We start from the raw sequence: 25,764 nt of genomic DNA on the forward strand, positions 1-25,764 counted from the left end.
TGATGTTTGTCTAAATACAGAGCACAGCTGTGTGGGCAGAAATCGCTTCCACAGAAACAGATCCGAGACCAAAATGTCAAACCTGATATAACTTAGTTGAGCTGCGTGGGCGGCTTACATAGCTCTTTAACACCTAAAATACAAGTTTAAAAATGTACAAAAATTGACTAAATTCATCTCATGTTTCTCTTTGTAAATGCAAACGAGATATGATAATTGTGTCATTCTTAACGGCACCTCCTTGTTTAACTTCCTGCTCCGTCCACTTCCACTTCCGCTGGCGGTCTGTCCTGCCCTTCCTGTTATGGTGGCGACCGGCGCGTTTCAGGTCGCAGCTACAGCAGACACACCAGGTGAACTATGACCTTCCTGCCGCCCGCTTTAACTTCCTGTCGTTCGGGTTCAGCTAGTCGGCGGCGTGCACACAGGATTCGACTGGAAGTGACACCTAAAATAAGCCGACAGCCTCTACATCCCAACGCGTCTTACAGGTCACTGCCATTTTAAATTAAAAGAAAGTTCCAGAAACCTGTTGTCAAATGACGCGGCGGTTAGCGCGTGCGCGCCCCGTAAACACAAGCTGTTGACCTCGACGCGGCCCGTCCCGAGTTCGACTCCCGGTTCATTTGTTCCTTCCCTTCAGACTACTTTCAAATAAAGGCCACTAGCGCCGAAAAAAAGCAAATTCTTAATAATAATAATAAAAAAAACCCCGAAATGTTTTGTCAACATTTGGGTTTTAGCAATTGTTTGGCTGACCTAGTTCCTTCTAAAAGCAGATCTGAACAGTAAGAACATACACAGAAAGAGAGAGAGATGTTTTGTGTGGGCTCAGACCTTCTGTTGCTAGGGGAACCAACTACAGGAAGGATGCTGACATCTCGGCGAATGCTGTGCTTTCAAACTCGTTTGTGTTTTTGAGATAACCTTCAAATCCTAATCTGGGAAAGGCTCCTCTCTTTAAAACTATAACAACCCCGGGATCATCCGGAGTGCGCGACATCCGGTCCGATTGAGCGGTCGCGTGAATTGAGAGCGGCGGTCCAATTTCAGTTGCATCACCTGCCTCTGTCTACCACAAACACACTCTCCCTCACACACACAGGCAGCAAGACACACACTCCATCTCCCCCACACTCCAACCTGAATCCTAATACACCTTCAAACGCGTTGTGATGGGAGCTGCAGACACCATCTCTCTCCTGCTTCCTCCATTACTTTTTTTTTCTCTTCTCTCTGTCTCTATCTGAGCGCTTCTCTGTGCTCCAGACGAAAGAAGACACACAGATATGTACGCCTGAATACCTACATCAACCCCCCCCCCAAAAAAAACGTCTATCTCTGCTCGCTTTAGACGTTTATGAGGCGTAGCAGCGTTTCTTTCTTTTTTTTTTTAAGAAGTAAACTCTCACTTTTGTTTCCAAGTCTGCACAGGAAAATGTTTGTGTCTTGTTGGAGGGTACCAGGTGTGAAAATGTTCTTCAATCTGCCCTCAAAATCAAAGCAGGGCCATGATAAACGGCCTATTGCAGACATAGCTGAGCTGTGTACATGGAAGGTAATTTTTTTATATATATTTTTTTATGAGTCAGTCCACATTAGGTCAGAGGGGTCAGGACAGACTGGATGCAGAGACCGGCGGATGTCGTCCGTGCCTTTTCTTTGTGTTCCTCTCTTTTCTCTCCCCCCCGCCTCTCTCTCCGTTATTAGCTCTGTGTGCTCCATCACACACGCTGTTCTCTGAGTAATCACAATCAATTCAACCCACTGAGAGCGGGATGTATTTCTCCTGTGCTCCTTTCACCAGACTTCTGCTCTTCTGCAAGTGTGGCTTTTGCTTTGGTTGGTTTTCTGTTTCCTTTATCTCCCCTCCGCCTCTCCGGCTGTTCCTTAACGAAAGCCTCAGAACAAATGAAAAAGTAAGTTGAAAAATGTGACTCCCTGTCAGTTTTATTCCATTTGAGAATTTGTGACGAGAAGAAAAACAAACTTTTTTTTAACTTGTTTATTGTACCAATTGGTAGAGATTTACAGATCTGGTTCTTATACTTCATGTTAGCTGTAGCTTCATAATGAGCTACAGCTCATTTCATAATGAGCTGTAGCTTCATAATGAGCTACAGCTCATTTCATAATGAGCTGTAGCTAACATATAGCTTCATGTTAGCTCCATCATAAACTGTAGATAACATGAAGCTTCATGTTAGCTTTAACTTAACAATAAGCTTTAGCTAATATGAAATGTAGTCTCTCCAAGACGCTTCTGGAGGCAAATGTCAAAATAAAAGCACTTCCTGCTTTGTTTTTTCAGGTGTTTACACACATTCATTCACTTACCACACTGTTCATTTGGCTGGAATTTATACCTTAAATTTCATATTTATCTATTTATATTTGAGAAAAATACTTTAACTGTGAATTTAAAAATTGTTTTGAAATGTTAAAAATTCTGCAGCTCAGAGAAGAAAATAAGTAAAACTCTATTTAGTGCAATATTTAGAGAAGAAGACTATATGAAAACATGGATAAACAGGTGTTAGATTAGTCATTACAAAGACACACATTAGTTAGATTTGTTCAGAAATTAAATTTGAAAAGGTTTAAATATATTTTATGTGCCTTGGTGCTTAAATGCCTGTTTACATTTCTGGTCCGAAAACAACAACAAGCAGACTTTAGCAGCTTTTACATGCTAAATTGAATGTTAAATGTTAAGGTTAACACACAATTGTTTCTGAATATTAACAGACCTGAAGATAATTACAACATTTTCACATGGTAATTTTACACCTCGGCATGAGCAGCTCATTTGGGTTCCTGACCTACAGCGGAGCAGGGTCAGCGTTGCACTAATGTCACCAATTTAATAAGAAAATCTTGATTTCTGTCATTAGAGACTAGAGATTTGACTTGAACTTGACCCTTAATAACTTGATACTGGATTTTAAAAAAAAATAAAAATAATCTCTGACTTTACACTGCATTCTCAGTAATTATCTGTTTTGGGATGCTATATATTTTAGCGAAAGAGAATTTTTTTTTGATGAATTTTAAGCTTGGAAAGTCTCAAAAGAAGCTCATAATTTTTTAAAATAGACCCGAACAAGAAAAAAAAAAGTAAAATAATATAATAATAAAATAATCAAATGAGTAACTTCACATTGACTTATTTTACTGTCTGAAAGCTCATTTAGGAACAGAAACCTCTTAACACTCTGTCAGAGTTTAGCTGTGAAGCACGGTGGTGGTCGTATCATGGTTTGAATTAAATGGATGAATTCTAATAGAAATATCCTGAAGATTCAAACCAGAAGACAGAGACATGCAAGCATTTTAGAAAACCCGCCAACATCCTGAAGCTTTTATTGTTCTGTAGAAACAGATGTGAGTTAAAAAAAAATGTTACCCAGCTGATCACCAGGACAGATAATCTGTTCCTGGAAACATTTAGCTGCTGCATCGGGAGGTCAAAGGGACGCTGACGTGCTTTCACAGATATTTGATTAGAGGTTTTTTTTTTTCAGCCGTGAATAAATAAAACAGCAGCTTTTGTCTCCCTGTCTATATATAGAAATATCAGAGCGGTAGAAAAACTTTCAGGAGTGTATAAATGTGTAAGTAGGAGAGTCATAGGAGCAGAATAGAGTGATTAATAATGCAGAATGATTTTGCTCTCACAGGTGGCTGACGATAAAAATACCTCCATCCCTGGAGGAGGAGCAGAGAGTTGACAAAGTAAAAGTAAAAAAAAAAATGTAAAAAAGAAAAGTGGAGTGAGGAAATTTGGGCATGTTGGGGGTGATTTACAAGGAGAAACGAAGACAGACGGAGAAGTTTGCGGCTTTGAAAATGGGGTTTGATGAATTGTGGGAGACAGGGCGCCAGATGAGGACAAAATAGGATTCTTGAGAGCCAGGAGAGTAACGGAGTCTGGCAGCGAAAACTAATGTGTCTGTCTGCTGATCTACTCACCTCCAGCTCTCATCAGGCCTCATTAACACAGAATTAATTCTGCGCCGAGGCGAGCACGGCCGCAAACACACACGCACACACAGCCGGCATGAATATGCAACGGAGCGCAGGAAAGCAGGGAATGGATGTTTAGACGGATTACACATTAGAGAATTGCTACAGTTGAAAAATGATAATGTACTACAAGTTTATTAACTGTTAGTTTCAAGGATGAATAAATGTCGAAGTCCATAGATTTAGTTCCTCAGGGTTCACTGCTAGGATTGTTCAGTTCTTTGCTGCAGCCGGGTTGAGTTTGACTCCCAGACTGGAGGGATTTGCTAGATTTTCTTTTTTTTCCTCTCCATTTTTCTGTCTGACATTTAAAAAATGGCAGAAAAAAAGCTCTCAGAAATGAATCACAGTTTGTTTTATACCTGCTAACTTGGGGTGAACCGATAAATAAGCCCAGATTTTCTGGATTTGGGTGACGGACAATGCTTAAATGTGAAAACTGAACAATAGTCACAAACTGTTGCCAACGTAGCAACTTTGTCACGATATTTAACAACTTTTAAGTAAAGAAGAAAAAAAATTGGTATCGTCCAAAATCGGAATTGGCCGGGAAAAAGATTGGTGATCGGCCAGAAAACTGCAACCAGTTCAAACGTATCCTTAAGTTCAATTGACCAAGCTATTCAGCTTCATGACAGTTTAAAGGATCACTGTTTGCTGGGATTTTTTTTTGGTAACTTCCTTGAATTGCCATTTTGATGTCTAACTACAGCTCTTGACAATTTTTGACTGTGAGTTCTATAATTTTGTATTTTTTTGTGTGTATTTTAATGATATAAAACAGTTGGAAATCCCTTGTTGCTGAAATGTGCTAGATATACTTGATCGATTGATTAAGTTTACTTGCTTTTTTTCTAGTCTGCCACAATAATTGTGAAGTGGAATGAAAATCATAACTAGTTTCCAACATTTTTTTTTACATACAGAAATATAGAATGCTGCTCAGCTCAGTCGAACTGGACGGCGAGAACCTGTGGACGTGTGAACGACAATTTTCAAGTGTGAATTAATTGTCCTCTCAAAACAGAATCTCCCACCTGAGTTGTGTATCTCTGCAGCTCCTCCAAAGTAACTATAGTTTTCTTGCCCAACCTGTCGGTTTAAATCGCTTGGTTTTCAGTTGTGCCATGCTTTGATTTTGCTTATTGTTATTTAGCTTGTTTCTGTCTGTCAGTTATTTCTTATGTAAATGTTTCTATTTTTTAGTAGAACCAACCATGTGTTCTGACCTGTGAAACGCACAGTGAGGTGTTTTGTTTTTTGCTTACTTGACTTACGACAAAGAATGACGTTTAGCTTTAGTGCTAACTCCTCTGCATTTACACTCCCATTAATTGTGCTAATGTTGATTAATGTGCACTGTCCTAATCAAATAAACTAAATCAAATATGCTGGATTTACTCTAAGAAACTTTCAGTGCCTACAATGTTGCTGAATAGCCAAACTCTACATCCAACTTATATTAAACTTCATAGTTGATAAAACTGTACATTTGGTGGAAATGAAGTCCAAATTACAGCCAACAAAATGTTTCAGGTGTACTTTCTCTTCAGCTTATTGATTCATCCGTACAGCTCCAGCTGCCTGATCATGATTATCATCGTCGTTAGCGTCATCACTAACACCGGGCGTTATCAGACTTTAGAGAATGGAAAACAGGTGAGACACCTAAGGTCAAGTTAATAACATTTTACAGTAATAAACTAGAAGTCAAAAGAAATCTCTTAAAAAATGCAAATATTTTAGCTTGTCAAAGCAGATGTATTATTTTCTCTCTTCTAAAAGAGAGAGAAGGAATCCTCTTCTTTCAGTCCGGCGAGACAAACGACTCTGCTGACTGCACCGGGTTACAGGGAGAGTTAATGGAGGTGATTTATTGCTAACAACAGTTTTCCTCATCAGTGCTTATCCAGCTCCGACGCGTCAACATGTCTGCTGAAGCGAAGGTCAATGACAGGACACGAATGGAGCGGAGCGGGATGAACTCGGAGGGTGCTGGGGCCCGAGCTCATTTTGAGGAAATCGTAGAGCAAACCTTTGGGGAAATGACTTTGTAACTTATGCAAAAGCGGTTAGCTAGAGCAAACCTCCACACCATGAGGAATCCAACGGAGCGAACTCACCAAGTGCACGCAAAATTCACACTGAGAACAAGTTTCTGTGGGTCTTTTAGAACCAGAATGTTCTCCTAAATCTAAAGATAGCAAATTCAGAGTATTTGCTGTCAGTTTCACTGCAACTCGAGGTGAAAGTCAGTAAGAAAAGAAACGTACGCCATATGTGAAACACTAGATAGAATGTGGTGTGTCTGAATCCTGCTCCCTTGACCCTGATACCTTTAATAAAATCCAGTCCAACCAAGCGTTGTCAGAGGTCAGCTGATTAGCAAATGAAGTCTGACTGTGTCTAATTAAATCTCAGCGTAATCAGATCCGTTCTGTAAATGCCTCAGAGGTTTGTCAGAAATTAGTAAAGGCAGAGCATCACGAAGGCCGAGGAGCAGAGCCTGCAGGTCAGGGAGAAAACTGTGGAGAAGGCAAAAGCAGGGTTAGACGTATCGCATCCAATCTCTCGGCCCGACAACTATTAGTCTACGAATCCGGTTTTGACGTCACAGGAAGAAACTCATTTTTGGAAAAACAATATATTTTAATTTCTGTTTGCAGTGCAGAAGATATAGGTGTGGAAGACGATGCTCTGCTCAAAAGAGATGATAGTGGAGCTCTAAACACGAGTTTCTGCTGTGTCGAGGAAAACTAACGCTGGCTGTGTTTCCATTAACTGTAGAATTTCTCAAATTGAAATTCCGAAAATAAATTAGGTTAATGGAAACACAGCAACTTCAAATAAAGGTTTTTGCATGAGGAGAAGGAGGTTTTTTGGCCATTCCGATATAAATGTATTGCGCGAAACTGCGTTGGAAACACTTTTTTCACATCGTACGAATCACGTGATCAACAGCCAGATGTTGCTACTGGTGGAAATGACAAACAAGAGGACGGCAGGAAGTGGTAGGAGGGTGATAGTTTGTTTTTGTGTTTTTCTAACAACGTGCTGCTGGCTCCAGAGAGATTGTGTTTTTTGTTTTTTTTTTATTTGACATTAGCAGAAAATAGACAAATAATTTGCACACATTTGTAACGGAAATGCAGCTAGTAACAGTTAACTGAATGTGGTTACAGGTTAATTAAATCATAATGATTTGAATTAAATGTTGAACAAAAAACAGCAAACATACTGCTAGATCTACTAGCAACTTTAGTTGGTCTATCAAGTTAAATCTCAATTAAATTCATTGCAGTTTATTGCTGTAATGTAGCATAAATCTTTTTTGAAAACACATAGTGCAGATGCCGTCCCAAACTTGACTTAAATAGAAACGTTTTAAACTAACTGGAACATCTAACTGAGCTCAGTGCACTGTCTGACAACCAGAATCAATTGGAGTGTTTGTGTGATTGAACTGCAACAACTTCTGGAAAGCGCCTCGAGGCCACGCTTGTTGTATTTTAGTGCTACATAAATAAACTGAAACTGAGCCAGATCCAGTACCTGGTCCCAGGGACTCAGCCTGCCGCCGGAGAACATGAACAGGTAACCCATGGTGACCAGGCAGGCCCACGTCAGCAGAGAGAAGAGGCGCAGCATCCGCTTGAAGACGGATTCGATGCAGACGAGGATGAAGATGGACAGGAAAAGGAAGAGGGCGGCAGACACGGCGATCAGGAACGTCAGGTGATCCTCTGTGTTCTGGAAAAAGAAATAAAGAAGCAGAAACAAAACGATGACGTCACGCAGGTTTACGTGCAGCGCCTCACACAATTTTCACAGCTCCACTGACGGTAAAAATAAATAAATAAATAAAAAATGCTTTGAATGCTCCTTTCTGCCAAACGGCGAAACGTCTGAAATTGTTCTTTGTGTTTTTCACTGAGAACGTGCCATGCTCGACAGAATAAAATGACCACAGAGTCCAAACACAAAGCAGATGAACAGACGGCGTCCAGATCGCTAGGCAGACACCGAGAATGTGCTACGGCATCACTTCCACACTCGCACCGTTGGAGTCAGCATTTAGAGGCTGGCAACACTAACACACACTAACACAGTAACACACGCACACAAACACTAACACACACTAACACACAAACACTAACACACACACACAGTAACACACGCACACTTGCTCTTCACATTGAACCAGACATCTCTACTACATGAGCTCAGCATAGCTCGCTTTATCTGTACGGCTCTCTTCTCATATCACAGCATATGAACAAAAATATCAGCAACAACTGCTTTGCTGCTTGTTAATCATAAGTCGGAAGCAACTCTTAGCTTCTACTTGTGAGAAATTATATTTTGAATTTCTCCGTTTATCTAAGAAGTCGGAGATCGGAGTTGGGAATGATGTCACACTGCAAGTTGTAAATTTGACTTATTAGCTGTGCTTCCATCCAACTGTCGTGAGAATGTTGAGTGAATTTTTAAAGTGTCATAAAAAAAAGGAAAGAAAATGCGAATGTTTCCACGTACTGATTTGGAGCGAATCCACCAGGCTATGCAAAACGTAATCTCGTCAGATGTTGACGCTCACTCAGCTGTAATATACAGGAAGTAGAGGTTGCAAACTGGCATAGAAATACAGAAATCCTTCCTCCAAACTGGAGGTATGGACTATGACATTTTTCAGAGTTTTGTACCTCCACCCACCAGTGGATGGAAGCGTTCCCCCTTTATGCTAGCATTAACTCGTTTTTAGAAAAGCCAAAAACAAAAAAAAAACTCCAAAATGAAGAACTTTCTATTTGACTTTAGGGTCCTTAACACACAAGAGGCGATGTCGCTCATTCATTTCCTACGGAACTTGTGAAACGAGGCAACAGCCGCTTATCAAAGTGACCGGAAAAATTTGCGATTGTGAAATTTCAAGCTCGTACACGTAGACACGAGACAGTCGAAAAATGTCTTGATTTTTGTCGCTGTTGTCACAATCTTGTCCCGACTGTTGGGTTTCACACAGAGCAGCGATGACGTTAGTCTGTTGCTATCGCTTGTCTCTCCTCGTGTTTCCATTAGCCCATTAGCTTTTGTAAAAACTTGACGGCAGGTTAATAGTTGGCTTGAGTTTTCAATCTCATCATGTGAAAACCTGTACTTTGTTTTTAATTAGGTTATTGTTGTCTGATGCGAAAATGTGTTTGATTTTCTGAAAGACGTTAGTGTGACAAAAATACAAAAACAACACCCATTATTTTGCCAATGGGTGTTGCCTTTTTTTTTCACTCAGTTCCACAATTTTCAACTTGTCCTAGAAATCCAATGGTGGCTGCAAAACGTTTCTAAATAAACCCTCCAGCTGTCTCCTCTATGATTCAGAAACCACACTAACTAGCAAACGGCTAAAAATAAGGCGGACTCTTCCAGGTACCAAAAAAGTTCTCTCTTTGTGTGTGTGTGATTTTTTTTTTAGCCCTCTTTAAAATGTGTAAATTATAGAGCAAATACATAATCAGAAGGCAAAGAGCTTCCACGAGCACATCAGTGGCACTCTCACAGGCTTCACCCTGTGCCCAAACACCCACGGAAGCCATTTTAACTTATTCCGAGTCATGATTACGCTGACAGGCCCCGGGCGCTAAAATTAGAAGGCTGCTGTGTGATTACATGTCATTTTAAAGTAAAATGAAAATCAGCTTTGCTATTGAAATGTCTGATTTTTTTTCTTCCTTTTTCTGCCCTCGTCAAAATAGACGTAACGAGACGTCCCGAACCGTGCCTCTGAATCCGCGTCGACCGATTTTGACCGTTGTCTGTCTTCCAGGGTTTTTTCGAGGATAACGCTAACGGCTCCGTTGAGTCAAAATAAGACTTGAAGCGGTTTGCTAACGTAGCAGCGCCGTGCAGAAGACGACGGCATGAGTCACAGTCTGGGAAAGGAATCCCTTGGGGTGTCGCTGCTGACGCCACAGCAGCTTTTACAGTGAGGAGACCGGAGCCCAGATTGGGGACTAACAAGAATGTAAGCAACACCAAATGCTCCGCTCATCCCCCCCAAACCCCAGAGGAAGATTTCACTCACAAGGACATTCCCTGTCGCATCAAAGCGGATATTTTTCTAAAAAGCACAAACGTTCGCAGTTCTCTGGAAGAGGGAAGTGGAGGATTTGTCACTGCCTTCAACTGTTGGCGTGGGGGTTTGGTGGGGGTTAAGCTTTTCATTCATTTGTGGAAACAAAAACGAAGCATCTGCACTTTGCATATTTCTGATTGAGCCCCGTCTAATCCGCTTAACCCCACCCTCGGCGAACGGCGTTTAATGCCGTTTCCCTCGACGTGGCTGCCCGCCACATTGTACTGCATTGTAACCCAGAACAATCAATCCCCCCACGCCTTTTTTTCTCCTTTTAAGCCTGCTTCATCCAGCTACTATTGAGAACGGAAAAGGGAGGACTTTTTTGGAGGGTGGGGGTCGGGGGGAACATAGTGGCAGCACCAAGAGACACAAATTCAGTAGCAACCAGACAAAAATAGACCAAATTATGTCAGAATTTGAGAGGAAGGAGACAGTTGTCACGGGAGGATGTGATGGAACCGCAGCAGCTCATGCGTTCTCCTTGCTTTCCATGTTGGGTCCCTGTTGAATATTTATTGTGGCTGATGAAGCAGAGCTGGAGGCAGATTTCCTCAATCTGTCTTCCTCTTTGGTTATGGAATTCATCAATAATCAACAAGCTTTCCCTTCAACGTCTCCATTCAAAGCGCGGAGAAGTGTTAACAAATTCTCCTGAAACTGCTCAAAATCTGAAGGAGATCAAGCTGGGAAGACGGTAAAAAAATCACATATTTCAGCTTTATAATGGCTCATATTAAATCTTTGACAGAGAACCCAGTTTTCTGTGAGGAAAATGTTATTTTTACATGCCTGTGAATATTCTGCCGACTGTTTTACTGCCTATGACACGTGCAAACTGAATTTACCCAAATTATTTCTGTTTGCCAATGTTTTATTCAAATTCATAAAAGTGTGTTTTCTTAGCGTTACCTTTCCTTAGTGTTTGGTAGTGTTTGGTCATGGGGTCAGTCTTTTCTGGTATCCTCTACTGGCTTTTTACAAGAGTTGCTGAAATTTTTCGATGGAATCGAATCAGGATTGTCCGCCCCACACGCTCAAACACCTTTTCAGCTTCACTCCACAGATTTGCTGTGGGATTCAGACCAGGGCTTTGTGATTTCCACTCTGAAGTAATTTTGTTGTCGTCATCCACTTTGTAGCTAATTTCCGGTGTGTCTGGAGTCATTGTCCATCTCTGCCCAAGCTCTAACTTCGAGGCTTATGTCGTGGTTAGGGCGAGTGCTATTTTATTCACTTTTACTTTGCATTACTCATTTTATAGACAAAAACCTCAATTTCCATAAATTACACAAAGAGACTTACTGACTGCAGATCAGAAATGAACTCTTCATGAATTTTTAACGTCTCTATGAAAAACCTGAAATGTTTCATTTTTAGAACATGTGACTCTAACCTTCAGTTTCTGACAAAAACATTTTTTAAGTCGAGCTTCTTTATGCTGGCAGGTTTTAATTTGTGATTTAAAGTTCAGACAGACTTCCAGTGCTAGTAGAATTCATGAATTTGTGCAGAACAGCAGATCTATTTACTGTTTCTATTTATCTGTGTCAATGCGAGCCTGACTAACAACTACTGATCCATCAGCACAGAACCAGACTCTCCGGCGCATCCATCAAGCTGTCAATGAGCTGAGACAAAATCCGAGGTTTTCTCTTTACATTAAAATCAACAGACTGGAAAACTGGAAAACAATGCTGCGTATCACTCGAAGACGGCAGAAACTCGTTGTCAACAGAAAGCAGCCACGTAATCAATCACCCAAGTAAGAGGAACTATTTTAGATTTGCAGAGAACCATTATCAGATGCTATGTTGACCTCAATTAGTCTGTCAAATTGAGTTTTGAGATGTCATTACGCGAGCATGTTGCCATGTAATTGCAAGGATTGTGTACCCACAGATGGACACATACACAAGCGTTACGTTACATTTCGTGNGGCGTTATCAGACTTTAGAGAATGGAAAACAGGTGAGACACCTAAGGTCAAGTTAATAACATTTTACAGTAATAAACTAGAAGTCAAAAGAAATCTCTTAAAAAAATGCAAATATTTTAGCTTGTCAAAGCAGATGTATTATTTTCTCTCTTCTAAAAGAGAGAGAGAAGGAATCCTCCTCTTTTCAGTCCGGCGAGACAAACGACTCTGCTGACTGCACCGGGTTACAGGGAGAGTTAATGGAGGTGATTTATTGCTAACAACAGTTTTCCTCATCAGTGCTTATCCCGCTCCGACGCGTCAACATGTCTGCTGAAGCGAAGGTCAATGACAGGACACGAATGGAGCGGAGCGGGATGAACTCGGAGGGTGCTGGGGCCCGAGCTCATTTTGAGGAAATCGTAGAGCAAACCTTTGGGGAAATGACTTTGTAACTTATGCAAAAGCGGTTAGCTAAAGCAAACCTCCACACCATGAGGAATCCAACGGAGCGAACTCACCAAGTGCACGCAAAATTCACACTGAGAACAAGTTTCTGTGGGTCTTTTAGAACCAGAATGTTCTCCTAAATCTAAAGATAGCAAATTCAGAGTATTTGCTGTCAGTTTCACTGCAACTCGAGGTGAAAGTCAGTAAGAAAAGAAACGTACGCCATACGTGAAACACTAGATAGAATGTGGTGTGTCTGAATCCTGCTCCCTTGACCCTGATACCTTTAATAAAATCCAGTCCAACCAAGCGTTGTCAGAGGTCAGCTGATTAGCAAATGAAGTCTGACTGTGTCTAATTAAATCTCAGCGTAATCAGATCCGTTCTGTAAATGCCTCAGAGGTTTGTCAGAAATTAGTAAAGGCAGAGCATCACGAAGGCCGAGGAGCAGAGCCTGCAGGTCAGGGAGAAAACTGTGGAGAAGGCAAAAGCAGGGTTAGACGTATCGCATCCAATCTCTCGGCCCGACAACTATTAGTCTACGAATCCGGTTTTGACGTCACAGGAAGAAACTCATTTTTGGAAAAACAATATATTTTAATTTCTGTTTGCAGTGCAGAAGATATAGGTGTGGAAGACGATGCTCTGCTCAAAAGAGATGATAGTGGAGCTCTAAACACGAGTTTCTGCTGTGTCGAGGAAAACTAACGCTGGCTGTGTTTCCATTAACTGTAGAATTTCTCAAATTGAAATTCCGAAAATAAATTAGGTTAATGGAAACACAGCAACTTCAAATAAAGGTTTTTGCATGAGGAGAAGGAGGTTTTTTGGCCATTCCGATATAAATGTATTGCGCGAAACTGCGTTGGAAACACTTTTTTCACATCGTACGAATCACGTGATCAACAGCCAGATGTTGCTACTGGTGGAAATGACAAACAAGAGGACGGCAGGAAGTGGTAGGAGGGTGATAGTTTGTTTTTGTGTTTTTCTAACAACGTGCTGCTGGCTCCAGAGAGATTGTGTTTTTTGTTTTTTTTTTATTTGACATTAGCAGAAAATAGACAAATAATTTGCACACATTTGTAACGGAAACGCAGCTAGTAACAGCTAACTGAATGTGGTTACAGGTTAATTAAATCATAATGATTTGAATCAAATGTTGAACAAAAAACAGTAAACATACTGCTAGATCTACTAGCAACTTTAGTTGGTCTATCAAGTTAAATCTCAATTAAATTCATTGCAGTTTATTGCTGTAATGTAGCATAAATCTTTTTTGAAAGACACATAGCGCAGATGCCGTCCCACACTTGACTTAAATAGAAACGTTTTAAACTAACTGGAACATCTAACTGAGCTCAGTGCACCGTCTGACAACCAGAATCAATTGGAGTGTTTGTGACTGAACTGAAACAACTTCTGGGAAGCGCCTCGAGGCTACGCTTGTTGTATTTTGGTGCTACTTAAATAAACTGAAACTGAGCCAGATCCAGTACCTGGTCCCAGGGACTCAGCCTGCCGCCGGAGAACATGAACAGGTAACCCATGGTGACCAGGCAGGCCCACGTCAGCAGAGAGAAGAGGCGCAGCATCCGCTTGAAGACGGATTCGATGCAGACGAGGATGAAGATGGACAGGAAAAGGAAGAGGGCGGCAGACACGGCGATCAGGAACGTCAGGTGATCCTCTGTGTTCTGGAAAAAGAAATAAAGAAGCAGAAACAAAACGATGACGTCACGCAGGTTTACGTGCAGCGCCTCACACAATTTTCACAGCTCCACTGACGGTAAAAATAAATAAATAAATAAAAAATGCTTTGAATGCTCCTTTCTGCCAAACGGCGAAACGTCTGAAATTGTTCTTTGTGTTTTTCACTGAGAACGTGCCATGCTCGACAGAATAAAATGACCACAGAGTCCAAACACAAAGCAGATGAACAGACGGCGTCCAGATCGCTAGGCAGACACCGAGAATGTGCTACGGCATCACTTCCACACTCGCACCGTTGGAGTCAGCATTTAGAGGCTGGCAACACTAACACACACTAACACAGTAACACACGCACACAAACACTAACACACACTAACACACAAACACTAACACACACACACAGTAACACACGCACACTTGCTCTTCACATTGAACCAGACATCTCTACTACATGAGCTCAGCATAGCTCGCTTTATCTGTACGGCTCTCTTCTCATATCACAGCATATGAACAAAAATATCAGCAACTGCTTTGCTGCTTGTTAATCATAAGTTGGAAGCAACTCTTAGCTTCTACTTGTGAGAAATTATATTTTGAATTTCTCTGTTTATCTAAGAAGTCGGAGATCGGAGTTGGGAATGATGTCACACTGCAAGTTGTAAATTTGACTTATTAGCTGTGCTTCCATCCAACTGTCGTGAGAATGTTGAGTGAATTTTTAAAGTGTCATAAAAAAAAGGAAAGAAAATGCGAATGTTTCCACGTACTGATTTGGAGCGAATCCACCAGGCTATGCAAAACGTAATCTCGTCAGATGTTGACGCTCACTCAGCTGTAATATACAGGAAGTAGAGGTTGCAAACTGGCATAGAAATACAGAAATCCTTCCTCCAAACTGGAGGTATGGACTATGACATTTTTCAGAGTTTTGTACCTCCACCCACCAGTGGATGGAAGCGTTCCCCCTTTATGCTAGCATTAACTCGTTTTTAGAAAAGCCAAAAACAAAAAAAAAACTCCAAAATGAAGAACTTTCTATTTGACTTTAGGGTCCTTAACACACAAGAGGCGATGTCGCTCATTCATTTCCTACGGAACTTGTGAAACGAGGCAACAGCCGCTTATCAAAGTGACCGGAAAAATTTGCGATTGTGAAATTTCAAGCTCGTACACGTAGACACGAGACAGTCGAAAAATGTCTTGATTTTTGTCGCTGTTGTCACAATCTTGTCCCGACTGTTGGGTTTCACACAGAGCAGCGATGACGTTAGTCTGTTGCTATCGCTTGTCTCTCCTCGTGTTTCCATTAGCCCATTAGCTTTTGTAAAAACTTGACGGCAGGTTAATAGTTGGCTTGAGTTTTCAATCTCATCATGTGAAAACCTGTACTTTGTTTTTAATTAGGTTATTGTTGTCTGATGCGAAAATGTGTTTGATTTTCTGAAAGACGTTAGTGTGACAAAAATACAAAAACAACACCCATTATTTTGCCAATGGGTGTTGCCTTTTTTTTTCACTCAGTTCCACAATTTTCAACTTGTCCTAGAAATCCAATGGTGGCTGCAAAACGTTTCTAAATAAACCCTCCAGCTGTCTCCTCTATGATTCAGAAACCACACTAACTAGCAAACGGCTAAAAATAAGGCGGACTCTTCCAGGTACCAAAAAAGTTCTCTCTTTGTGTGTGTGTGATTTTTTTTTTAGCCCTCTTTAAAATGTGTAAATTATAGAGCAAATACATAATCAGAAGGCAAAGAGCTTCCACGAGCACATCAGTGGCACTCTCACAGGCTTCATTCACCCTGTGCCCAAACACCCACGGAAACCATTTTAACTTATTCCGAGTCATGATTACGCTGACAGGCCCCGGGCGCTAAAATTAGAAGGCTGCTGTGTGATTACATGTCATTTTAAAGTAAAATGAAAATCAGCTTTGCTATTGAAATGTCTGATTTTTTTTCTTCCTTTTTCTGCCCTCGTCAAAATAGACGTAACGAGACGTCCCGAACCGTGCCTCTGAATCCGCGTCGACCGATTTTGACCGTTGTCTGTCTTCCAGGGTTTTTTCGAGGATAACGCTAACGGCTCCGTTGAGTCAAAATAAGACTTGAAGCGGTTTGCTAACGTAGCAGCGCCGTGCAGAAGACGACGGCATGAGTCACAGTCTGGGAAAGGAATCCCTTGGGGTGTCGCTGCTGACGCCACAGCAGCTTTTACAGTGAGGAGACCGGAGCCCAGATTGGGGACTAACAAGAATGTAAGCAACACCAAATGCTCCGCTCATCCCCCCCAAACCCCAGAGGAAGATTTCACTCACAAGGACATTCCCTGTCGCATCAAAGCGGATATTTTTCTAAAAAGCACAAACGTTCGCAGTTCTCTGGAAGAGGGAAGTGGAGGATTTGTCACTGCCTTCAACTGTTGGCGTGGGGGTTTGGTGGGGGTTAAGCTTTTCATTCATTTGTGGAAACAAAAACGAAGCATCTGCACTTTGCATATTTCTGATTGAGCCCCGTCTAATCCGCTTAACCCCACCCTCGGCGACGGCGTTTAATGCCGTTTCCCTCGACGTGGCTGCCCGCCACATTGTACTGCATTGTAACCCAGAACAATCAATCCCCCCCACCCCCTTTTTTTCTCCTTTTAAGCCTGCTTCATCCAGCTACTATTGAGAACGGAAAAGGGAGGACTTTTTTGGAGGGTGGGGGTCGGGGGGAACATAGTGGCAGCACCAAGAGACACAAATTCAGTAGCAACCAGACAAAAATAGACCAAATTATGTCAGAAGTTGAGAGGAAGGAGACAGTTGTCACGGGAGGATGTGATGGAACCGCAGCAGCTCATGCGTTCTCCTTGCTTTCCATGTTGGGTCCCTGTTGAATATTTATTGTGGCTGATGAAGCAGAGCTGGAGGCAGATTTCCTCAATCTGTCTTCCTCTTTGGTTATGGAATTCATCAATAATCAACAAGCTTTCCCTTCAACGTCTCCATTCAAAGCGCTGAGAAGTGTTAACGAATTCTCCTGAAACTGCTCAAAATCTGAAGGAGATCAAGCTGGGAAGACGGTAAAAAAATCACATATTTCAGCTTTATAATGGCTCATATTAAATCTTTGACAGAGAACCCAGTTTTCTGTGAGGAAAATGTTATTTTTACATGCCTGTGAATATTCTGCCGACTGTTTTACTGCCTATAACACGTGTAAACTGAATTTACCCAAATTATTTCTGCTTGCCAATGTTTTATTCAAATTCATTAAAGTGTGTTTTCTTAGCGTTACCTTTCCTTAGTGTTTGGTAGAATTTCCATTTAATCTGCTAGTCATGGGGTCAGTCTTTTCTGGTATCCTCTACTGGCTTTTTACAAGAGTTGCTGAAATTTTTCGATGGAATCGAATCAGGATTGTCCGCCCCACACGCTCAAACACCTTTTCAGCTTCACTCCACAGATTTGCTGTGGGATTCAGACCAGGGCTTTGTGATTTCCACTCTGAAGTAATTTTGTTGTCGTCATCCACTTTGTAGCTAATTTCCGGTGTGTCTGGAGTCATTGTCCATCTCTGCCCAAGCTCTAACTTCGAGGCTTATGTCGTGGTTAGGGCGAGTGCTATTTTATTCACTTTTACTTTGCATTACTCATTTTATAGACAAAAACCTCAATTTCCATAAACTACACAAAGAGACTTACTGACTGCAGATCAGAAATGAACTCTTCATGAATTTTTAACGTCTCTATGAAAAACCTGAAATGTTTCATTTTTAGAACATGTGACTCTAACCTTCAGTTTATGACAAAAAAATGTTTTAAGTCGAGCTTCTTTATGCTGGCAGGTTTTAATTTGTGATTTAAAGTTCAGACAGACTTCCAGTGCTAGTAGAATTCATGAATTTGTGCAGAACAGCAGATCTATTTACCGTTTCTATTTATCTGTGTCAATGCGAGCCTGACTAACAACTACTGATCCATCAGCACAGAACCAGACTCTCCGGCGCATCCATCAAGCTGTCAATGAGCTGAGACAAAATCCGAGGTTTTCTCTTTACATTAAAATCAACAGACTGGAAAACTGGAAAACAATGCTGCGTATCACTCGAAGACGGCAGAAACTCGTTGTCAACAGAAAGCAGCCACGTAATCAATCACCCAAGTAAGAGGAACTATTTTAGATTTGCAGAGAACCATTATCAGATGCTATGTTGACCTCAATTAGTCTGTCAAATTGAGTTTTGAGATGTCATTACGCGAGCATGTTGCCATGTAATTGCAAGGATTGTGTACCCACAGATGGACACATACACAAGCGTTACGTTACATTTCGTGCAATTTCAGAAGAAAAAAAACAAAAAAAGCAAAAAAGGGGAACATTCTCCCTGAAGATTGCAGATAAGCTTGTGAAGGAAATGTGAGACTTCCTTTGAGAAACTCACCCAAAGGATACACACACAGATCCGCAGATGTACATCCGCAGACCCACACACTCACACACACACACACACACACACACACCGGCATAATGGGTGGCGCCTACACCTCTTAAAAATACCACAGTCACCCATTCAAGCCCTGATCTGTGGAGAAAGATAAAAGTGCGCTGTAATTTTAGGAGCTTTAGTTCTGCTTTTGGTCGGGTTCCTGCCGGCTCCTTGATAAAGCCAGAAAACTTACAACAACATCCGCCCCTCCTTCATCTGTCCCCACCGACTCCAAATCCACCTTTTATTTATTCCTGCCATTCTTCTGCGCCCAGCGGTAAGAAATGCACACGCCTCAGCAAACAACCAATTCATCACCACTGTTATTCCAGAAGGACAAAAAGTAGTGCGATGACTCCAAATGATGGCAATTTAGACTTCGTTCACACAGCAAGTCTTGTTGCTCAATTTTTTAAAAACGCACTTTTTCTTTTTTTGCCTGGTTGTTCACATTATTAATTAAATCCGACTGCAATGCAATTTATGAACCGAAAGCAACACAACATGCACAGAAGAACGATGATGTCACACAACAGCGAACTGTTTGGGTTGCATTTTCCTGCAGAGTGAAAGTAGCCTTTTTGACACGGGTCGCACTGTATAAGAAGCAAAAAATAAGGTCCTGGTAAGTGAAGCAGGCCAGTAAAATGTATTGATTTGCTTTAAGTGACTTTAAAGGGATTGAATAGGATGACAGCACAGCCAAGAAGAAGCTATTTACTTTGCTGGAATTAACGTAGAAACCACTTCTGGACTACTCTCCAGGCGCTACGCTGACGCCCCACGATACACACGTGGAGATGACAGAACAAATCCACGGCCTGTCCTTAAACATCCAGCGGCAAAACAATCAATTTGAGATATCAGCAGCCACAGTTCTGAGTGGGCCTTCCTTTGTGAGGCCATTTCATAAAACACAAAAGCAGCACTTGAGAAACAATGGCTCGTGTTTGCGGTTGAGTGTTTGTCGCCAAACAACACTTTTCACTCGACAAAAGCACCGACGCCCACAGAGCTGCGAGCTAAACTCTCCTCCCGCTCTCCAGATCCACTCTGCAAGGCTGTCTTTGCCATCCAAAGTGCTTCAAAGCCACTTATGGCGCCACGCATAGCCATACACAAGGGACACCGCCGCCCCTCCCCAAACCCCCACGCGATGGGCTCTGTCCCGTTCAATCCCCTCGCTAAAAGCAAAACTCTCTGTGCAGTAGTTGATAATGGGAGTCATGTGGCACACAAGATGTTTGATTGTAATGAAACCTGCAGCTTTTCAGCTTTTCGCATTTTTTTTTAAAAAAAAAACAGTATTGTCTATCCTGACGACTCACACTGGTCCGGATCAATCTGTCCTTTTTGCCATTTGGCACCTACGCATTGACGTTGCTTTCTCTCCCACATCCACTTCCTAACCGCGAGCAAAAACAATTTCACACAAATTCACATTGGAACGCTGCCTTTCTGTTCATTTCTCTTTTGTTCTGGTCCGCTGCAGCTGGTCCGGTTTTTAACCTTCAAAGGCTAAAGACGCAAACAGGGAGCCACTTCTAAAGTCAAAAGGACAGACTCTGAAATACTTTTGTTAGTTTGTGCTTGACTGAAATGCTGCTGACATTAAAGATGTTTTGTCAGTGTACCAACCTTTCAGAGCTCTCAGGTTTTCTGGTTCCGGTCTGCTCTGCCTCCCCAGAACCAGAACCAAACATGAAGAAGCAGTAATCAGCTTCTAAGCTAGAATCCAGGAAACTGCCAAACTGCTGAAACACAGAGTTACTGTAAATCAAGGCTAAAAACCTATTTGCTTAGTGTTGTCTTTGATATTAAGAACTAGAATACCATTTATTGAAGTTCAATTTTCCATTATTATTAACCACTTCAATGTTGTGTTTATCTGATGTTTCATGTTTTTATCATGTAAAGCACATGCCTTGTTGCTGAAACACACAGTACAGATAAACCTGTCTTTCTTTGGTAGTTAATGTGAATACAGCTTTAAAATGACTCAAATCTGACATAATCATTTCTATGTTACTTTCCAGTAATATTGTATTAAGCTCTGTTTCCCTTCGGTTCTGAATTCCTTACATTACACCAAAGTTAATGTAACATTCCCTGCAGGTAGATGTCATACATTACTGTCGAAAAGCTACATTTTTGTGCTCTAGATTATGAGCAGAAGAGAGAAAAATCACTGTAAACCATAAAAGCCAAGAGGAAACATCCAGCTGGAAGGTACGAACTAATCTATAGTAGGTAGAAAAGGTCGCGCATTTCAATGCTTCAAAGTTGCCATGGTTTCACAAATCTAAAAATAAATTAGTTTTGAATGTAGTGGGAGTAATTTTACAGACACAAACAAGCCAAATGACACTAGAATGAGAGACTATTGTTAATTTTTAAAAAACTTTTTGGACTCTAATGCTGCGTTTTGGCCAGGGCAGCAGTTGGTTGCCATGGAGACTGGATAAAAACCAGTGGAGAGACATTTCCCACCAGAAGATACTCAAGGCGTGCCCTCCAGCTGCTTAAGAGTTGTATTAATAGTCATTACTGGAAGCTAGTTCAATCTTTCCTGCTTGTGTTTGTGTGTAAATTAGTGATTCATAAACTTTCTTTAATAATGTAACGTTCTGACTTTTTGAGAACGTGTTGCTAATGAAGCTTCGCATTCTGCTGCCAGCTCAGGTAAAGTCAGATTACATAAATATTCACGTTTTCCCGAGGCGCTCCGGAGTCAAAGGTCACTGAAAACTTCCCTGCAGAAATAAAATAGCAGGAAATAAATCTATCGCTGGATTACCAAGTGGGACTTTATGAAAGAGCATCTTGTTTCTCTCCTTTGTAAAACTGCAGAATGTGCTCAGGAACATTAAAATGTTTTTCACAGGAAACAATGAGAAGGAATATTCAGAAATATTTTCTAAGCTAGAGCTAATTCATAATGAGCTACCAGCTCTCCTGTGGTGCTAGCGATTATTTTAGTAATCGGTTAATCTGACGATTATTCTGACGAGTAATCAAATGGAAAACAATTTACACTTTCTGCAGATTATTCATCTAACCGCTTAAGCCTTTAAAAAAAAAAATACAATATTGGAAATACAAATGAACAAATAATTCAATTCCTTTTTAAAGTGATAAAATAAACATTTTACTGAATTAAAATGCAATAACAGTTTTTTTTTAGAGTATCGTTTATAGCAAAGGATGCATCTAAAAGAAATTTTATACTGAATTTGAACCAGGCGAAGCTAAAACTTGGTTCTGGGTAGAACAAATTTACAGACAAAGGTTTTTTTCTTTATCATACATCTAAAATGCATGTAGTTTTTGTACAGTTTTAAGCCAAAACTGTACAAAAGCGTGTGGACACGCTTTAAGTGTGTTGTTCTTTTAGAAAATTGCCTTTTTAAAATTGTTTTTGATAAATTAGTTGACAATTATTTCAATAATTGCTTCATCACAATTAATCCGATTAATCATTTCATCCCTAAGTGGGTATAAAGTGAGCTTTCTGGATGGACAGCACGTCCTGCAGGTTAAAAGACTGAGGCGATCTGGACGCTCGCTTTAAAAGCCAGTATGCACCTAGATGAAAGCGCTGAGACAAGCAGGCTTTAGAGGAACAAGAGCTTCAATGCAGAGGATTTTCAGCAAAATACCGTCAAACCCACAGTCTGTACGCTTTATGGGATGTGATTCTGAAATTCTACTCAAGATGACAAACTGGTCCAGATCAGTTTTGACGTTGATATTTTACCAGGCGCGGTCAGATAGCTGGTTTTAAAGTCTACAAAGGAATTAAAAAGTTCCTGTCCTTATTTACAAAAATGGGACATCTGCTTGTTTGGCATAATCCTGATCGACGACGACTGATTTTGAGTGGAAAATATCAAATAAAAAGATTTTAAACTAAACTAAACTTTAGTTTAGCTTGAGTTAATGTATTAAAATCTAAATAAAAAGGGCAAAATGTGGACAACTTTACGTATTATCTTAGCAAGAATAGGAATATCTGTTCCTCTCTTTAAAAGAAAAACTAATAAAACTCAATACTTTTTGTTTTTGCTTGAGTTTTTACTCATGAAAAGTCAGAATAGCGCAAGAATGTCACACCAGGAGGAATAAGCATGTTTGTTTTTGCCCAATCCGACAGGAGAACGCCGCAGACGAGGAGCTTAGGATTTCTCTCTGAGCGTCGCAAATGTAAACAGAAATGAAATGGCAGCGCAGATGTTCGTTTCATTTACATGAGAGGTGAGGCTGCTGCTTGGATTAAATCAGGAGTTTCACAAAGCCGAGCAGCGCTGACCTCACAGACTGTGGAGGGAAAAGCTGCAGTTAAAGCGTTCTGGCATTGTTCACCAAAGACCCGCAAGACAACGGAGGTTCTGCGATTAGCCACGACTCACACGTTCCCAACATCAAAAGAAGAAGAAAAAGGCGACTTAAAGCTCCCAACGTGTTTTGGGCTCAAAATTATTCATATCTCTGACAGATTTAAAATGTCAAATTATCTGTTTCTTGTGACTGGAAGTCATAGTGATGTTTTGTAGTTAGTGGAGATGAAGTGTTTGATTGCCGTAATACCAAAATAGGCTATTAAGGAGGGCAGGAATGTTTTATTTCTGCATTTCATTCATTGATAAAAAGTGAACGTTAACATTTTTTCCTCAAAAAGCATTCCCCTTACACACAGTGTTATTGTCCTTTGGGATGTACTCGTCTTATTTCCTATCAAAAAAGGATGATTTTAAATCAAAATCTGCCAGGTATGAACCTAACTGTAAGCAGAGAGAACGGTGCTGTGATAATCCAGAACTGTTTCTGGAGCTCCTTTATTGTGAAAAATGAAAGAATATGAACAAGAACTGGTTCATTTAGAAGGTTTAGAAACCGTTTAAGCACAAAAGTATTTACTTTTAACATGTATAATTTGAATTTTCACCTCAAGACTTTGCAGTTTAGACTTGCACACTGATATTTTAACTTTAAAAAAACAAAAACAAAAAAACAATACTAAGTCATTGCACTTAAATGTTTTTTTTAATTAAACATTTACAATCAGAAATCCTTTGTCATTGTGCAGGAAAGCACAATGACATTTTAAAAGTAGCAACACTCAAACGCAGTTCAAATAATATATATAGCAGGGGGGAAAAAGAAACAACTGTGATGTTAAAAAGATATATATATTATTTAACCAGATAAAAAAACTCATTAAGAACTCTTTCACAAGAGTGACCTGGCCAAGCAGCACAAGACAAGTGAACAGAAATAACAAACAAAAAAGTATTAGAAATATATAAATGCCACTAATTTACTTTGGGAAAGTTGCTTTTGAACATAATTAATGGATCACTGACTGATATATTCAACGAGTTTTGATGGTTGTGATGACGGTACCTGTTAAAATGTGGTTTCTCAACTGTCGACTAAGTTATTTTTCTGACTTTTTATTTCTGTGTTTTTATGACATAAAGCACTTTGAACAGAAATGTTCTATACAAATAAACTTGAGCTTGAAAACATGTTTGTTTTTTTTCCTCTTTCACACAATTTTCTAGTTTCTTTCTTGGCAAAACATAAGTCATGGTGCAAAATTTATTTTGTATGCTTGTTGTTTGGTTGGGGTTCTGGACCAAATATGGGAAGTAGAATAAAGTGCACCATCCGAAAGGTAAAAATATGATATTTCACATGCAGGAGGAGTCCTTCTCTTCATTCAGTTTCCTGTAAGGAGAGTGCAGCGGCACGCTGCCTGTGTTGCTGTTATTATCAGGCTTCAACTCCTCCTGACCTCATCGTTCTGGGCTTTTAACTACCACACCTCCAAAGTGCTGCACTTACACTTCTTCACGCCTGCCACCATGCACTCACCAATCCTGATGCGAAGAACACGGCCAGCAGCGCCAGGCAGGTTCCCATGACGATCAGCAGCAGGAACACGATGAGCGGATGCTGCTGGCTCATCCTGTAGTACGACTCGTACAGCCAGTCCTGGGGCTTCTCCGCCTCCGGGCACGCCTCGCCCTGGAACCCGGGGCCGCTGCCGCCGTCCCCCAGGCCGTCGGGCCCCTCGGCCCCCTCGCTGGCCCCATCGCTCTTCTCCAGCAGGTAGCGTCCGCGGGTCCACAGAGCCTCCTGCCACATGGGGGGCGCGGGGAACTTGGGGCGCTGCTGTTCTCCCTGACAAATACCACCCACCCCCCAAAAAAATAGAAAAGCAGCGTCGCGTGGACAGAGGGGCGGACAAGGGGGGAGGAAGAGGGCGAGGGGAGCTTTCTCCCTTAGGACCGTCCGCCGCCCCCCCGCCCTTCCTCTCCTTTCTAGAAAAAAGTTTCCTCAGCTCCTCCTAATAATCGACACAGAGCTGAGTTACATAGAAAGAGAACTTTCTTCTTTCCCCGTGCATCCTCGGCTGCTACTTCTGCTGGAGGTGACAAACTGAGTCAGGACAGTGTGAAAACAGATCTTCTTCCTCCTCCTGCTCTTCCTCCTCCTGTCAGTAAGACAGGGGTTGCTTGGACTCCGAGGGAGGAAGATGAGACTTTGGCTTTCTCCCTCCACCAACTTCCACCCTCTTCCTCCTCCTCCAGCTTCTTGTTTGCTCTTTATGATTGGTCACAGGGAGATGGAGAGCCGGCAAAACCCCCGTCGCCGCTCACCGCTCTGCGCTGCAGCCGCGACGAAGCAGCGAGTTACCGTGCTGAGGTGCAGATGAGGACTGAGAGAGGGAGAGAGTGAGTTTGTGTATGTGTGTGTATATCTGGGAGGGAGGATAGGAGAGAGCAGAGAGAGAGAGGCTGTACCAATGTGTTGGAAGAGAGAGAGAGAAAAAAAAGCCCCAGAGAGAGAGCTGTTGGGTAAAAAAGTGTGGAGAGGGAGAGAAAAGTGGAAATGTGAAGATAAAGATGTGTGAGAAAAGCAAATATGTAGAGAGAGGCGAGTGTGTGTGCACATCTACGGGTGTGTTTGCGCGATCTTGTGCAAAAAGGAAGTGACCCAAGACACCAACAGGAGGGAGGAAAAGTGTGAAGCTGGCAGAAGAGGA

The 25,764-nt window shown here is 41.3% G+C and overlaps 1 protein-coding gene across 1 annotated transcript in view; it reads right to left on the reverse strand.

The window, feature by feature from the left end:
* Positions 1-25,471, reverse strand: part of LOC103146018 (adenylate cyclase type 2-like) — a 71,212-nt gene extending 45,741 nt beyond the window's left edge. The window contains exons 1-2 of the mRNA XM_007563721.2: positions 24,591-25,471; positions 14,027-14,224 (exon numbers count right to left, since the gene is read on the reverse strand). Coding sequence (XP_007563783.1) covers positions 14,027-14,224; positions 24,591-24,863 — 471 coding nt within the window. The 5' untranslated portion in view covers positions 24,864-25,471. The remainder of the gene's footprint in view (positions 1-14,026; positions 14,225-24,590) is intronic.
* Positions 25,472-25,764: the final 293 nt, after the last annotated feature.

This window comes from Poecilia formosa, unplaced genomic scaffold (genome assembly GCF_000485575.1).
Source record: "Poecilia formosa unplaced genomic scaffold, Poecilia_formosa-5.1.2 Scaffold150, whole genome shotgun sequence".
NCBI lineage: Eukaryota > Metazoa > Chordata > Actinopteri > Cyprinodontiformes > Poeciliidae > Poecilia > Poecilia formosa.